Below are 17,003 nucleotides of genomic sequence, written 5' to 3'. Positions count from 1 at the left end.
TTATAACTGTATCACTGACCACTATTGTATCACGGTACGAGGTCGCCTCTTGCCACACTGCTATACCTGGGATGACCACCGCCGACTCCGCCTTGGCTCCACCCACCAGGCCAGGTATAAAGGTGAGCGACTGACTGGTATTCCTCCTGCTTGGATCGGATCACCCACGAGAGTGGGCTCTGTTATTTAGTCAATAAAAACCTTTAGTCACCTTCGTAACTCTTCGCCTTTTATTGGAGGAATTGATAGGTATATCAATTTTATTGACTAAATTTAATGATGTCCGACAACGAGTCACAACCGGCGGAGGAGCCACCAGCGCAGCTCCCAGGAGCACAGCCACACCAGCCAGCTTGGCTGCGAGCCCTCAGACCGCCGTACCTGGACCTGAACCCACGAGCAGCAAACTCAGCCGCAGACTTTAAACACTGGCTGGTCTGCTTCGAATCATACCTGAGAGAATCCAGCGTCCCTCAGGCATCCAAACTAAGTGTCCTGCAGGCGCAACTGAGCCCGAGAGTATACACTCTCATCGAGGACATGACTACCTACGAGACCGCCATCAACCTGCTGAAACAGAAGTACCGGACCCCGGTAAACTACATGTACGCTAGGCACCTCCTAAGATCACGGCCGCAACAGCCAGGAGAATCAGTAGCCGAATTCTCACAGGCGCTATATGCACTCGCCAGGAACTGTGACTTTAAATACTGAAGATAATATCCGCGACGCATTCCTGAAAGGCCTACGGTCCGAGTACTCACGGCAAAGACTGCTGGAAGCTAAAGACCTCAGCATGGAAAAAGCTGAAGCCCTCGCTATCTCCCTGGAAGTGGCCCACCAAGATCAGGAAGCATTCACCAGGTACTGCTCGCGACCCTGGGACTCGGGCCCGACCCCTACCACAGCACCCTTCCCAGCGCCGCCCCCGGGACCTACCTCTGCGTCGGCGTCCCGGACCCGACCGGCCCCGCCACCCCCGGCACCGGCCCCGACATCGGGCATCCGCGATCGGGCCGCCGGCTGTTTTTTTTGTGGCCAGGAGAAGCACCCGAGGTCGCGCTGCCCAGCCAAGAACTCCACATGCAGAACCTGCCTGAAGAAAGGCCACTTCTCCAAGGCCTGCAGGAGCGGATCCTCAGAGGCCAGCAGTGCCGCATGCGAACTATGGGGGCGGCCATCTTCGTTTAGGGCAACTGAGGCCAGCATCCCCACACATGAGTCATGGGGGCGGCCATCTTTGTTTAGGGCAACTGAGGCCAGCATCCCCACACATGAGTCATGGGGGCGGCCATCTTTGATTAAGGCAACCGACCCCAATAGTGCCTCATGTGAGCTACGGGGGCAGCCATCTTCTCCGTCATTTTGCCCTACCTCGTGGGAGACGCCATTTTACTCACCACGCCCGACCGCCTCGCCCGCAGATGACAACGACTCGCTCAGCTACACACTAGCTTCCGTCACCCTGGACCAAGCCCGCCCGCACCATCTGTCCAAGTCAATGATGGACATCAAAGTGAACGGCCACGCCACGACCTGCCTGTTCGACAGCGGAAGCACGGAGAGCTTCATCCACCCAGACACGGTGAGCCACTACTCCCTCTCTGTCCTACCAACGCGCAGCCGAATCTCGATGGCATCGAGGTCCCACGCCACGGACATCAGCGGCTACTGTGTCGTGACCCTGTCGGTTAAGGGCACGGAGTATAAAAACTTTAAACTCCTCGTCCTCCCCCATCTCTGCGCTGCCGTCCTACTAGGGCTGGACTTCCAATCCCACCTCCAAAGCGTAACCCTAGCATACGGTGGACCCCTCCCCCCACTCACAGTCAACAACCAGCAAACGTTAAACCGCCCACCGCGTAACACCTGCAGCCTCTCCACCCTCAAGGTCCCGCCACCCTCTCTGTTTGCTAACCTTACCCCTGACTGCAAACCCGTCGCTACCAAGAGCAGGCGGTATAGCGCCGGGGACAGAGCCTTCATTAGCTCTGAGGTGCGGCGCCTCCTGAAAGAGGGCATTATCGAGGGGAGCAGCAGCCCCTGGCGTGCCCAGGTCGTAGTCGTAAAGACCGGCGATAAAAACCGCCTGGTCATCGACTACAGCCAGACCATAAACAGATATACCCAGCTGGACGCATACCCCCTCCCCCGCATATCTGACATGGTCAATCAGATTGCACAGTATAAAGTATTCTCGACCATCGACCTGAAGTCGGCCTACCACCAACTCCCTATCCACCCTGAGGACCGCCAGTATACCGCCTTCGAGGCGAATGGGCGCCTATACCACTTCCTTAGGGTCCCCTTCGGTGTCACTAATGGGGTCTCGGTCTTCCAAAGGGAGATGGACCAGATGGTTGACCAGAACGAACTGCAGGCTACATTCCCCTACCTAGATAACGTCACTATCTGCGGCCGCGACCGGCAGGAACATGACGCGAATCTGGAGAAATTCCTCCGTACGGCCCAACGGCTGAACCTCACCTACAATAAGGAGAAATGCGTGTTTAACACCACACGCCTTGCCATCCTCGGCTGCGTAGTGGAGAACGGAATCATCGGCCCCGACCCAGAAAGAATGCGCCCCCTCATGGAGCTACCCCTCCCCCACTGCCCTAAAGCACTTAGGAGAACCCTGGGGCTTTTCGCCTACTATGCCCAATGGGTACCCAATTACGCGGACAAAGCCAGACCCCTCCTGAAAGCCACTTCCTTCCCCCTCACGGAGGAGGCGTGCGCGGCCTTCTCCCTCATTAAGGGAGACATAGCCAAGGCCACGATGCACGCAGTGGACGAGTCCATCCCCTTCCAGGTGGAGAGCGACGCATCCGACTTCGCCTTAGCCGCCACCCTAAACCAGGAGGGGAGGCCAGTGGCCTTCTTCTCAAGGACCCTACAGGGCCCCGAGATCCGACATTCGTCGGTCGAGAAAGAGGCCCAGGCGATCGTGGAGGCAGTACGGCGCTGGAGGCACTACCTGGCAGGCAAACGATTTACCCTCCTCACCGACCAGCGTTCGGTGGCTTTCATGTTTAATAACAAGCTGAAGGGCAAAATCAAGAATGACAAGATTTTGAGATGGAGAATCGAGCTCTCCACCTACGATTATGAGATCTTGTACCGGCCAGGCAAGCTGAACGAATCCCCTGATGCCCTTTCACGAATGACATGCGCCAGCGCGCATATCGATAGGCTTCAGACCCTCCACGACCAGCTCTGCCACCCCGGAGTCACCAGACTCTACCATTTCATTAAGGCCCGCAACCTGACCTACTCCATCGAGGAGGTCAGGACCATGACCAGGAACTGCCAGACCTGTGCGGAGTGCAAACCGCACTTCTATAGGCCGGACCGAGCAAGCCTGATCAAGGCCACCCGCCCCTTCGAGCGCCTGAGCATCGACTTTAAGGGGCCCCTCCCGTCCTCTGACCGTAATGTGTACTTCCTCAACATCGTTGATGAGTACTCCCGTTTCCCCTTTGCCTTCCCCTGCCCCGACATGACCAGTAGCACGGTCATCAAGTGCCTGAATGCCCTCTTCGCCTTGTTCGGGTTCCCGAACTATATACACAGCGACCGGGGCTCCTCCTTCATGAGCGAGGAACTCCGGCAATTCCTCCTAGAGAGAGGTATTGCAGCAAGCAGGACCACCAGCTACAACCCCAGAGGTAACGGTCAGGTGGAAAGAGAGAACGCGACGGTATGGAAGGCCGTCCTCTTAGCCTTAAAGTCTAAGGGCCTCCCAACCTCCCGCTGGCAAGAAGTCCTCCCGACAGCGCTGCACTCCATCCGGTCATTACTTTGCACGGCCACTAACACCACCCCCCATGAACGAATGTTCGTTTTCCCCAGGAAGTCGACTACGGGAACCACTCTACCAACCTGGCTGACCGCCCCGGGGCCGGTCTGGCTGCGGAAACACGTGAGGGCCCATAAAACGGACCCCCTGGTCGAGAGGGTGAACCTCCTGCACGCCAACCCCCAGTACGCCTACGTGGCGTACCCAGACGGGCGGGAGGACACTGTCTCCCTACGAGACCTCGCACCCTCAGCCGATCCGGAAACACCGCCACCACCCCCCCCAACCCCAGCCCAGGTAGACGGCATGCCGGAACCCCACGAGCCCTCGCCGACCACGCAAACACCAGCATCAACACCGGATAAGGCACCAGCACCGGATAAGGCAACACCACCGCTGCGGCGATCGGAGAGGCTTACGAAGCCTCCGGACAGACTGACCTACCAGAATTGGTAGTACACTTCACCCCGCCGGACTTAATTCTAAACAAGGGGTGAATGTGGTAAACCACGTTCACTATCGTATCACTGTTAGTAGTTAGCACTGTTCACCACTGTTCGTTATAACTGTATCACTGACCACTATTGTATCACGGTACGAGGTCGCCTCTTGCCACACTGCTATACCTGGGATGACCACCGCCGACTCCGCCTTGGCTCCACCCACCAGGCCAGGTATAAAGGTGAGCGACTGACTGGTATTCCTCCTGCTTGGATCGGATCACCCACGAGAGTGGGCTCTGTTATTTAGTCAATAAAAACCTTTAGTCACCTTCGTAACTCTTCGCCTTTTATTGGAGGAATTGATAGGTATATCACCCAGCACTTCCAATCTCACGTCACATCACACTATCATAAATTTGCAGTTAGTCAAATCTATCGAGAGTTCCATCATATGCTGAAAAGATTTAAATTATTCTTCATCAACAGTTCTCTAAATCATCACAGTTTTATCCACTCCACACTACCAGAAGCTGCTCCCTTTAACCTTTGCTTCTGATTGCAAAGGTCTCTCTGGCGGGTTTAAGTAAGGTGTTTCGCTTAGTAACTTTTTGTGCATCGCTTGGGGCAGACTTCTCTCTGAAGGATGTGCGTGACTGCAGTTGTAGATGTCAGCGTTGGTCAAGGATCTAATCTGATCGCCAATAGAAGTTAGACCCCTGACCCCACACAAACCTAAGTAACAGATCTGATTAAATCCCCCACCAATAGGGACTCCTGCAGCCACATACATGCACCTCTCCATATATTTTCCACACAACTGGCACAATAAAAATGTCTGCAGTTGTATATCTGAGGGGAGGGGGAGTGCAGAGAAGAATATATTAAATGTATCATGGAAAACGATTCGGGGATCAAGATGTCCATTTAAAATATGATGCTCATCTATATATATAAATCGGTACTTCTATCTGTCTATCTGTCTGTCATCGCGTGTGCTTATGGGTATGCACTCAAAAGTTACAGGGCGTACCTACGCGCGCGTTACCTCCAAAGAAAGCTTACGCTTCCGAGACGGTTTTAAGCGTATTTACGTTTCGGCCGGGCTAAAATTGCGCCCGCGGTATCCCAAAAACCTTCAACATTCCGCTCATTAGCATCTCATTATCCGCTCATTAGCGACAGAGTGACCTCGAGCTCGACCAATCGTACGCCGGGTTGCTGGCGTGTGCCGCCGGGCCAATCGGTGTGTGTGGGGCCGGGCTTTATCGTTCTGAACCGAGGTGAGTCGCCGCCATCTTGATTCCAAACTTTTCCTTCCTTTTTCCCGCTTTCTGCGTCTTAAAAAAAAAACGTTGCTTTTAAAACACATATTGTTTTTTTTTTAAATGATTTAGAAAGTAATTAACTTATCTAATCTCATTAATTTTCCTACCTTTCCCCGTTTTTCCAGGTAGGCCTAGAAGCCTCGGCGTCTCCTCCGCACCCACGCCCGAGCTAGGCACCTCCTGGCCCCACTCGAAGGCTGGAGGGCCGAGCCTCAGCCCAGCGCCGCTAGGGTGCGCGCGCAGCAGGAGCTGAGACGCGCTGTCTCTCTCTGGCTGGCGGGGCTTGCTGAGCGTCCAGCGTTACCCTGGCAACCGGGCCCACGTCTCCCACAGCCGCAATCGGCGGTCTTCACCTCGGGGGGGGGGGGGGGGGGGGGGGGGGGGGGGGGGGGGCCCGCGCGCGCGCAGCAGGAGCAGCTGAGACGCGGCGTCTCTCTCTCTGGCTTGGTCAGCGTCACAGTTACACTGGCAACCGGGCCCGTCGGCCGAGAGAGACGCCGCGTCTCAGCTCCTGCTGCGCGCGCAATCGGCGGTCTTCACCTCGGGGGGCGACCCTCGGGGGGGGGGGGGCGCCTTCCTCACCCCCTTCCTCCCCCCCCCCCCCCCGCCCTCCCTTCCCCTCCCTCCCTTCCCCGCCCTCCCTCCCTTCCCCGCCCTCCCTTCCCCTCCCCCCCTGCCCTCCCTTCCCCCCTCCCTTCCTCCCCCCTCCCTTCCCCTCCCCTCCCCTCCCCCTCCCTCCCCCCCTCCCCTCCCCCTCCCTCCCCCCCCTCTCTTCCCCCCAGTCGCTCGCTCTCTTCCCCCCAGTCGCTCGCTCTCTTTCCCCCCAGTCGCTCGCTCTCTTCCCCCCAGTCGCTTCGCTCTCTTCCCCCCAGTCGCTCGCTCTCTTCCCCCCAGTCGCTCGCTCTCTTCCCCCCAGTCGCTCGCTCTCTTCCCCCCCAGTCGCTCGCTCTCTTCCCCCCAGTCGCTCGCTCTCTTCCCCCCCAGTCGCTCGCTCTCTTCCCCCCAGTCGCTCGCTCTCTTCCCCCTCCCAGTCGCTCGCTCTCTTCCCCCCAGTCCCTCGCTCTCTTCCCCCCAGTCCTCGCTCTCTTCCCCCCAGTCGCTCGCTCTCTTCCCCCCCAGTCGCTCGCTCTCTTCCCCCCAGTCGCTCGCTCTCTTCCCCCCAGTCGCTCGCTCTCTTCCCCCCAGTCGCTCGCTCTCTTCCCCCCAGTCGCTCGCTCTCTTCCCCCCAGTCGCTCGCTCTCTTCCCCCCAGTCGCTCGCTCTCTTCCCCCCCAGTCGCTCGCTCTCTTCCCCCCCAGTCGCTCGCTCTCTTCCCCCCAGTCGCTCGCTCTCTTCCCCCCAGTCGCTCGCTCTCTTCCCCCCAGTCGCTCGCTCTCTTCCCCACAGTCGCTCTCTCTCTTCCCCCCCAGTCGCTCTCTCTCTTCCCCCCCAGTCGCTCTCTCTCTTCCCCCCCAGTCGCTCTCTCTCTTCCCCCCCCAGTCGCTCTCTCTCTTCCCCCCCAGTCGCTCTCTCTCTTCCCCCCCAGTCGCTCTCTCTCTTCCCCCCCAGTCGCTCTCTCTCTTCCCCCCCAGTCGCTCTCTCTCTTCCCCCCAGTCGCTCTCTCTCTTCCCCCCCAGTCGCTCTCTCTCTTCCCCCCAGTCGCTCTCTCTCTTCCCCCCAGTCGCTCTCTCTCTTCCCCCCAGTCGCTCTCTCTCTTCCCCCCCCAGTCGCTCTCTCTCTTCCCCCCCAGTCGCTCTCTCTCTTCCCCCCCAGTCGCTCTCTCTCTTCCCCCCCAGTCGCTCTCTCTCTTCCCCCCAGTCGCTCTCTCTCTTCCCCCCAGTCGCTCTCTCTCTTCCCCCCCAGTCGCTCTCTCTCTTCCCCCCCAGTCGCTCTCTCTCTTCCCCCCAGTCGCTCTCTCTCTTCCCCCAGTCGCTCTCTCTCTTCCCCCCCAGTCGCTCTCTCTCTTCCCCCCAGTCGCTCTCTCTCTTCCCCCCAGTCGCTCTCTCTCCTTCCCCCCAGTCGCTCTCTCTCTTCCCCCCAGTCGCTCTCTCTCTTCCCCCCAGTCGCTCTCTCTCTTCCCCCCAGTCGCTCTCTCTCTTCCCCCCAGTCGCTCTCTCTCTTCCCCCCAGTCGCTCTCTCTCTTCCCCCAGTCGCTCTCTCTCTTCCCCCCAGTCGCTCTCTCTCTTCCCCCCAGTCGCTCTCTCTCTTCCCCCCCAGTCGCTCTCTCTCTTCCCCCCAGTCGCTCTCTCTCTTCCCCCCAGTCGCTCTCTCTCTTCCCCCCAGTCGCTCTCTCTCTTCCCCCCAGTCGCTCTCTCTCTTCCCCCCAGTCGCTCTCTCTCTTCCCCCCCAGTCGCTCTCTCTCTTCCCCCCAGTCGCTCTCTCTCTTCCCCCAGTCGCTCTCTCTCTTCCCCCCAGTCGCTCTCTCTCTTCCCCCCAGTCGCTCTCTCTCTCTCCCCCAGTCGCTCTCTCTCTTCCCCCCAGTCGCTCTCTCTCTTCCCCCCAGTCGCTCTCTCTCTTCCCCCCCAGTCGCTCTCTCTCTTCCCCCCAGTCGCTCTCTCTCTTCCCCCCAGTCGCTCTCTCTCTTCCCCCCAGTCGCTCTCTCTCTTCCCCCCAGTCGCTCTCTCTCTTCCCCCCAGTCGCTCTCTCTCTTCCCCCCAGTCGCTCTCTCTCTTCCCCCCAGTCGCTCTCTCTCTTCCCCCCAGTCGCTCTCTCTCTTCCCCCCAGTCGCTCTCTCTCTTCCCCCCAGTCGCTCTCTCTCTTCCCCCCAGTCGCTCTCTCTCTTCCCCCCAGTCGCTCTCTCTCTTCCCCCCAGTCGCTCTCTCTCTTCCCCCCAGTCGCTCTCTCTCTTCCCCCCAGTCGCTCTCTCTCTTCCCCCCAGTCGCTCTCTCTCTTCCCCCCAGTCGCTCTCTCTCTTCCCCCCAGTCGCTCTCTCTCTTCCCCCAGTCGCTCTCTCTCTTCCCCCAGTCGCTCTCTCTCTTCCCCCCAGTCGCTCTCTCTCTTCCCCCCAGTCGCTCTCTCTCTTCCCCCCCAGTCGCTCTCTCTCTTCCCCCCAGTCGCTCTCTCTCTTCCCCCAGTCGCTCTCTCTCTTCCCCCCAGTCGCTCTCTCTCTTCCCCCCAGTCGCTCTCTCTCTTCCCCCCAGTCGCTCTCTCTCTTCCCCCCCAGTCGCTCTCTCTCTTCCCCCCAGTCGCTCTCTCTCTTCCCCCCAGTCGCTCTCTCTCTTCCCCCCAGTCGCTCTCTCTCTTCCCCCCAGTCGCTCTCTCTCTTCCCCCCAGTCGCTCTCTCTCTTCCCCCCAGTCGCTCTCTCTCTTCCCCCCAGTCGCTCTCTCTCTTCCCCCAGTCGCTCTCTCTCTTCCCCCAGTCGCTCTCTCTCTTCCCCCCAGTCGCTCTCTCTCTTCCCCCCAGTCGCTCTCTCTCTTCCCCCCAGTCGCTCTCTCTCTTCCCCCCAGTCGCTCTCTCTCTTCCCCCCAGTCGCTCTCTCTCTTCCCCCCAGTCGCTCTCTCTCTTCCCCCCAGTCGCTCTCTCTCTTCCCCCCAGTCGCTCTCTCTCTTCCCCCCAGTCGCTCTCTCTCTTCCCCCAGTCGCTCTCTCTCTTCCCCCCAGTCGCTCTCTCTCTTCCCCTAAGGTCGCTCTCTCTCTTCCCCCCAGTCGCTCTCTCTCTTCCCCCCAGTCGCGCTCTCTCTTCCCCCCAGTCGCGCGCTCTCTTCCCCCCAGTCGCCGCTCTCTCTTCCCCCCAGTCGCGCTCTCTCTTCCCCCCCAGTCGCGCTCTCTCTTCCCCCCAGTCGCGCTCTCTCTTCCCCCCAGTCGCGCTCTCTCTTCCCCCCAGTCGCTCTCTCTCTTCCCCCCCAGTCGCTCTCTCTCTTCCCCCCCAGTCGCTCTCTCTCTTCCCCCCAGTCGCTCTCTCTCTTCCCCCCAGTCGCTCTCTCTCTTCCCCCCAGTCGCTCTCTCTCTTCCCCCCAGTCGCTCTCTCTCTTCCCCCCAGTCGCTCTCTCTCTTCCCCCCAGTCGCTCGCTCTCTTCCCCCCAGTCGCTCGCTCTCTTCCCCCCAGTCGCTCGCTCTCTTCCCCCCAGTCGCTCGCTCTCTTCCCCCCAGTCGCTCGCTCTCTTCCCCCCAGTCGCTCGCTCTCTTCCCCCCAGTCGCTCGCTCTCTTCCCCCCAGTCGCTCGCTCTCTTCCCCCCAGTCGCTCGCTCTCTTCCCCCCAGTCGCTCGCTCTCTTCCCCCAGTCGCTCGCTCTCTTCCCCCCAGTCGCTCGCTCTCTTCCCCCCAGTCGCTCGCTCTCTTCCCCCAGTCGCTCGCTCTCTTCCCCCCAGTCGCTCGCTCTCTTCCCCCCAGTCGCTCGCTCTCTTCCCCCCAGTCGCTCGCTCTCTTCCCCCCAGTCGCTCGCTCTCTTCCCCCAGTCGCTCGCTCTCTTCCCCCCAGTCGCTCGCTCTCTTCCCCCCAGTCGCTCGCTCTCTTCCCCCCAGTCGCTCGCTCTCTTCCCCCCAGTCGCTCGCTCTCTTCCCCCCAGTCGCTCGCTCTCTTCCCCCAGTCGCTCGCTCTCTTCCCCCCAGTCGCTCGCTCTCTTCCCCCCAGTCGCTCGCTCTCTTCCCCCCAGTCGCTCGCTCTCTTCCCCCCAGTCGCTCGCTCTCTTCCCCCCAGTCGCTCGCTCTCTTCCCCCCCAGTCGCTCGCTCTCTTCCCCCCAGTCGCTCGCTCTCTTCCCCCCAGTCGCTCGCTCTCTTCCCCCCAGTCGCTCGCTCTCTTCCCCCCAGTCGCTCGCTCTCTTCCCCCCAGTCGCTCGCTCTCTTCCCCCCAGTCGCTCGCTCTCTTCCCCCCAGTCGCTCGCTCTCTTCCCCCCAGTCGCTCGCTCTCTTCCCCCCAGTCGCTCGCTCTCTTCCCCCCAGTCGCTCGCTCTCTTCCCCCCAGTCGCTCGCTCTCTTCCCCCCAGTCGCTCGCTCTCTTCCCCCCAGTCGCTCGCTCTCTTCCCCCCAGTCGCTCGCTCTCTTCCCCCCAGTCGCTCGCTCTCTTCCCCCCAGTCGCTCGCTCTCTTCCCCCCAGTCGCTCGCTCTCTTCCCCCCAGTCGCTCGCTCTCTTCCCCCCAGTCGCTCGCTCTCTTCCCCCCAGTCGCTCGCTCTCTTCCCCCCAGTCGCTCGCTCTCTTCCCCCCCAGTCGCTCGCTCTCTTCCCCCCAGTCGCTCGCTCTCTTCCCCCCCAGTCGCTCGCTCTCTTCCCCCCCAGTCGCTCGCTCTCTTCCCCCAGTCGCTCGCTCTCTTCCCCCCAGTCGCTCGCTCTCTTCCCCCCAGTCGCTCGCTCTCTTCCCCCCAGTCGCTCTCTCTCTTCCCCCCCAGTCGCTCGCTCTCTTCCCCCCAGTCGCTCTCTCTCTTCCCCCCCAGTCGCTCTCTCTCTTCCCCCCCAGTCGCTCTCTCTCTTCCCCCCCAGTCGCTCTCTCTCTTCCCCCCCAGTCGCTCTCTCTCTTCCCCCCCCAGTCGCTCTCTCTCTTCCCCCCCAGTCGCTCTCTCTCTTCCCCCCCAGTCGCTCTCTCTCTTCCCCCCCAGTCGCTCTCTCTCTTCCCCCCCAGTCGCTCTCTCTCTTCCCCCCCAGTCGCTCTCTCTCTTCCCCCCCAGTCGCTCTCTCTCTTCCCCCCCAGTCGCTTCTCTCTCTTCCCCCAGTCGCTCTCTCTCTTCCCCCCAGTCGCTCTCTCTCTTCCCCCCCAGTCGCTCTCTCTCTTCCCCCCCAGTCGCTCTCTCTCTTCCCCCCCGTCGCTCTCTCTCTTCCCCCCCGTCGCTCTCTCTCTTCCCCCCAGTCGCTCTCTCTCTTCCCCCCAGTCGCTCTCTCTCTTCCCCCCAGTCGCTCTCTCTCTTCCCCCCAGTCGCTCTCTCTCTTCCCCCCAGTCGCTCTCTCTCTTCCCCCAGTCGCTCTCTCTCTTCCCCCCAGTCGCTCTCTCTCTTCCCCCCAGTCGCTCTCTCTCTTCCCCCCAGTCGCTCTCTCTCTTCCCCCCAGTCGCTCTCTCTCTTCCCCCCAGTCGCTCTCTCTCTTCCCCCCAGTCGCTCTCTCTCTTCCCCCCAGTCGCTCTCTCTCTTCCCCCCAGTCGCTCTCTCTCTTCCCCCCAGTCGCTCTCTCTCTCCCCCAGTCGCTCTCTCTCTCCCCCAGTCGCTCTCTCTCTTCCCCCCAGTCGCTCTCTCTCTTCCCCCCAGTCGCTCTCTCTCTTCCCCCCAGTCGCTCTCTCTCTTCCCCCCAGTCGCTCTCTCTCTTCCCCCCAGTCGCTCTCTCTCTTCCCCCCAGTCGCTCTCTCTCTTCCCCCAGTCGCTCTCTCTCTTCCCCCCAGTCGCTCTCTCTCTTCCCCAAGGTCGCTCTCTCTCTTCCCCCCAGTCGCTCTCTCTCTTCCCCCCAGTCGCTCTCTCTCTTCCCCCCCAGTCGCTCTCTCTCTTCCCCCCCAGTCGCTCTCTCTCTTCCCCCCAGTCGCTCTCTCTCTTCCCCCCAGTCGCTCTCTCTCTTCCCCCCAGTCGCTCTCTCTCTTCCCCCCAGTCGCTCTCTCTCTTCCCCCCAGTCGCTCTCTCTCTTCCCCCCAGTCGCTCTCTCTCTTCCCCCCAGTCGCTCTCTCTCTTCCCCCCAGTCGCTCTCTCTCTTCCCCCCAGTCGCTCTCTCTCTTCCCCCCAGTCGCTCTCTCTCTTCCCCCCCAGTCGCTCTCTCTCTTCCCCCCAGTCGCTCTCTCTCTTCCCCCCCAGTCGCTCTCTCTCTTCCCCCCAGTCGCTCTCTCTCTTCCCCCCCAGTCGCTCTCTCTCTTCCCCCCAGTCGCTCTCTCTCTTCCCCCCAGTCGCTCTCTCTCTTCCCCCCAGTCGCTCTCTCTCTTCCCCCCAGTCGCTCTCTCTCTTCCCCCCAGTCGCTCTCTCTCTTCCCCCCAGTCGCTCTCTCTCTTCCCCCCAGTCGCTCTCTCTCTTCCCCCCAGTCGCTCTCTCTCTTCCCCCCAGTCGCTCTCTCTCTTCCCCCCAGTCGCTCTCTCTCTTCCCCCCAGTCGCTCTCTCTCTTCCCCCCAGTCGCTCTCTCTCTTCCCCCCCAGTCGCTCTCTCTCTTCCCCCCAGTCGCTCTCTCTCTTCCCCCCAGTCGCTCTCTCTCTTCCCCCCAGTCGCTCTCTCTCTTCCCCCCAGTCGCTCTCTCTCTTCCCCCCAGTCGCTCTCTCTCTTCCCCCCAGTCGCTCTCTCTCTTCCCCCCCAGTCGCTCTCTCTCTTCCCCCCAGTCGCTCTCTCTCTTCCCCCCCAGTCGCTCTCTCTCTTCCCCCCCAGTCGCTCTCTCTCTTCCCCCCCAGTCGCTCTCTCTCTTCCCCCCCAGTCGCTCTCTCTCTTCCCCCCCAGTCGCTCTCTCTCTTCCCCCCCAGTCGCTCTCTCTCTTCCCCCCCAGTCGCTCTCTCTCTTCCCCCCCAGTCGCTCTCTCTCTTCCCCCCCAGTCGCTCTCTCTCTTCCCCCCCAGTCGCTCTCTCTCTTCCCCCCCAGTCGCTCTCTCTCTTCCCCCCCAGTCGCTCTCTCTCTTCCCCCCCAGTCGCTCTCTCTCTTCCCCCCCAGTCGCTCTCTCTCTTCCCCCCCAGTCGCTCTCTCTCTTCCCCCCCAGTCGCTCTCTCTCTTCCCCCCCAGTCGCTCTCTCTCTTCCCCCCCAGTCTCTCTCTCTTCCCCCCCAGTCGCTCTCTCTCTTCCCCCCCAGTCGCTCTCTCTCTTCCCCCCAGTCGCTCTCTCTCTTCCCCCCCAGTCGCTCTCTCTCTTCCCCCCCAGTCGCTCTCTCTCTTCCCCCCCAGTCGCTCTCTCTCTTCCCCCCCAGTCGCTCTCTCTCTTCCCCCCCAGTCGCTCTCTCTCTTCCCCCCCAGTCGCTCTCTCTCTTCCCCCCCAGTCGCTCTCTCTCTTCCCCCCCAGTCGCTCTCTCTCTTCCCCCCCAGTCGCTCTCTCTCTTCCCCCCCAGTCGCTCTCTCTCTTCCCCCCCAGTCGCTCTCTCCCCCCCCAGTCGCTCTCTCTCCCCCCCAGTCGCTCTCTCTCTTCCCCCCCAGTCGCTCTCTCTCTTCCCCCCCAGTCGCTCTCTCTCTTCCCCCCCAGTCGCTCTCTCTCTTCCCCCCCAGTCGCTCTCTCTCTTCCCCCCCAGTCGCTCTCTCTCTTCCCCCCCAGTCGCTCTCTCTCTTCCCCCCCAGTCGCTCTCTCTCTTCCCCCCCAGTCGCTCTCTCTCTTCCCCCCCAGTCGCTCTCTCTCTTCCCCCCCAGTCGCTCTCTCTCTTCCCCCCCAGTCGCTCTCTCTCTTCCCCCCCAGTCGCTCTCTCTCTTCCCCCCCAGTCGCTCTCTCTCTTCCCCCCCAGTCGCTCTCTCTCTTCCCCCCCAGTCGCTCTCTCTCTTCCCCCCCAGTCGCTCTCTCTCTTCCCCCCCAGTCGCTCTCTCTCTTCCCCCCCAGTCGCTCTCTCTCTTCCCCCCCCAGTCGCTCTCTCTCTTCCCCCCCCAGTCGCTCTCTCTCTTCCCCCCCCAGTCGCTCTCTCTCTTCCCCCCCCAGTCGCTCTCTCTCTTCCCCCCCAGTCGCTCTCTCTCTTCCCCCCCAGTCGCTCTCTCTCTTCCCCCCCAGTCGCTCTCTCTCTTCCCCCCCAGTCGCTCTCTCTCTTCCCCCCCAGTCGCTCTCTCTCTTCCCCCCCAGTCGCTCTCTCTCTTCCCCCCCAGTCGCTCTCTCTCTTCCCCCCCAGTCGCTCTCTCTCTTCCCCCCCAGTCGCTCTCTCTCTTCCCCCCCAGTCGCTCTCTCTCTTCCCCCCCAGTCGCTCTCTCTCTTCCCCCCCAGTCGCTCTCTCTCTTCCCCCCCAGTCGCTCTCTCTCTTCCCCCCCAGTCGCTCTCTCTCTTCCCCCCCAGTCGCTCTCTCTCTCTCTTCCAACAACAACATTCCCTCGAAAAAGCCTCGGCACCGCCGGGCACTTCAGCTAGTTTCAATATAGATTGATAGATTGTGTTTCTGCAACACAAGGTAGTGTCGGGGTGCTTCTCCTTCAGATGAAATATCAACGTCTGTGAGGAGCCTACCTAATGGCTTGACCAAGAAAGCAAAAAAAAAGGTTAGCACAGGTGGTGTGCTGCAGCAACTGAGGCTGTAGTTGAGTGAACACATATAACTTTACATCAAGTGTCTGCTAGCAATTTCGAGTCTGCCCTTTAGTGAGCTAATGTAACCTAGCACAAATAACCTTTTGCTGTGTCTGCTGTTTATCTAAATGCTGCAACTATCTCTGTACTGGACATTTTCATTTTTGTGTTGCAGCCTGAAGATTTACGGGATATTATAGAAAAGGCCAGGGAAATGGAGCAAAACTATGGTCACTATTTTGATGCAGCTATTGTTAATACGGACTTGGAAAAGGCATACCAGGAATTAATTCGCCTCATAAACAAACTTGACACAGAACCTCAGTGGGTTCCATCCACATGGCTTCGGTGAAAAACAAATCGTTAAGTGACAAGTCCTCTTTCTGGCAGTTTGGCAGGAAGTGATTGTTAATGGAAGACGCAGTGTGAAAAAAAATTAACAATATTTGACATTCCATTTTATACCAGCACTTGGCGGTAGAAATATTCATGTAATTACTATTATGGTAACTATTTATAATGTAAATATAGATACACTTCTTACATTAGCTATCTTTGAATCACACTGTACATAACCCTGGGTCCAGGCTGTACTGATTTAACCTTTTAGGTGTGGTATTTTTATATTTTTTTTAGATTGCAACCTTGCTGGGGGACAGCTCATGTCTAGCATAGTTCGAGTCTTTTGTGAGAATTAAGTGTGCAGACGACAGAGTATATTTTTATGAAATAAAATAGAATTCACAAATTCCACCATATAGATTTTTATATTGTAATAGATTTTGTTTCCTCATTCCTCCGAGCAGAAAAATCTCTAGATTGGAGCAGTTCAGAGCCTTGCTCAGTTGGAAGGCTTGATAGTTTAAGTTTTTAAAAAGAAGTGTTTGTGTGAACCTGATTTGTGCAGACTAATAAATTGTCTCATGATCAGAATGTTTGATCAAAGACTGGAATCGAATTATTGAATGTAACTACTGTACAGTAAAGCAATAATTGGCACAGCAGGCATCCCAAGCAGCTGCCTTTTCAAAAAATAATCATCAAATGTGAATGTTTTAATTTAAAATATGTGTGAGTCCTGTTAAGATCTTTTCTCACGCAATTTTGATTAGTAAAGATGTTTTGTGCTTTTCTTCTCTCTTTTTGGAGAATAAAGTTTTTAAACACTGGAATTTCATGATGCTGTTTATTGCTGGAATTGACTGAACAGTCTCCAAATGAATGATGTATGTGTTCTTAATTTTGTCTGTACTGTATTTTGTACAAATGGTTTTTTTTCCCCTCCAGTATTAAACTAATAATGCAGAGGCACTGGAGATGGTGCACTTTTCCACCTTTGATGCTTATCTGCTTGTACTAAAGCGAAGCAGCATCTATGAATGGTTGAAGTGATAGAAATGGAATATTAACTTTATAGATGATCAACATTAAAAAGACATCAGGGTTTGTTGACATGCTGAATGACATGTACAACCTTTGTGGCTTCAGTCAAGTTCATTGGGCAGGCATTTGGATATGGCATGTGCAAGTTATGCAGATTTTAACATAAGGAATCCGTCTATATTATGAGGGGTACAATCTAAGCTTGCAATGTATCTGCACTCACTTTGCATTATAGAAACTATTTTCAGAGCCTCAACTGCACATGGAATATTGTAAAAATGTATTTGTAGATTTTCAATAAAACAAATCACTCCTGGCTGATGTCTGGTTACATTGTCACTTCCGGAGCTCACCAAGGTGACCTGCATTTTTCGTGTTCTGCAAAGATTAGAAAGCCCGTTTGTGGGAATTAAATGTTTCAAATATAATTATTGAAAATTGATAGGATTAGGAGAATTTTGAACGTTAGCTGTCGATCAGAATGTTTATCATTCGTACAAATAACCCAGCCCTTCATTTAAAGGAACAACTTGTTCAATAAAAACCAAAAGCTTAATTATCCTCACTTCTTACATTTTTCAGTGTAAATATGGTTTTAATTCCAACTCTACAGGGAAGTTTGTCAGTGAATTTAGGCTACCTGGCATTGCAGAATGTTAATAATTGTATTTGTTATAAAACTATTAAATTAGGCATGACTGCCACAGGCACCATAGGCCGAATGCTGCATCATTTTAGGATTCTGAGATGTGTGATTTGTTCTGTTTGTGATTTGTGCACGCTTATTCTGTGCTGTAAATCCACATACAATATAACTTCACTATAACAAACACCCGGTTTTAATGATCCCAATGGCAAGACCCGATTTTGTTCAATGTAAATCAGCCCTATCACTACTTAAGCACAATCTGTCCGGACCAACCCGGATACAATGATGAAATTCAAGATGAGGCTAATTGAAAGGTAGCCTCTTGTAGTGAGAATCCTACATGACTCATGCATTTCATGAA

General features: G+C 57.7%; 1 protein-coding gene across 2 annotated transcripts in view; it reads left to right on the top strand.

Moving 5' to 3' along the window:
- Positions 1-16,309, top strand: part of LOC147109514 (protein PALS1-like) — a 135,588-nt gene extending 119,279 nt beyond the window's left edge. Inside the window, exons 15-16 of one of the 2 annotated variants that reach the window (XM_086003523.1) lie at positions 5,422-5,525; positions 14,786-14,943. In XM_086003523.1, the coding sequence (XP_085859649.1) occupies positions 5,422-5,525; positions 14,786-14,810 (129 nt within the window). In that variant the 3' untranslated portion in view covers positions 14,811-14,943. Of the gene's footprint in view, positions 1-5,421; positions 5,526-14,785 lie in introns of both variants that reach the window. The other variant, XM_086003522.1, reaches the window with a different exon arrangement.
- The last annotated feature ends 694 nt before the right edge of the window (positions 16,310-17,003 follow it).

The sequence above is a fragment of the Somniosus microcephalus genome, chromosome 12 (assembly GCF_052327205.1).
Source record: "Somniosus microcephalus isolate GS21.2 chromosome 12, FLI_Smic_1.0, whole genome shotgun sequence".
Taxonomy (NCBI): domain Eukaryota; kingdom Metazoa; phylum Chordata; class Chondrichthyes; order Squaliformes; family Somniosidae; genus Somniosus; species Somniosus microcephalus.
Note: the sequence above shows the minus strand (reverse complement) of the source record. Positions and strands in the feature narration are given on the sequence as shown.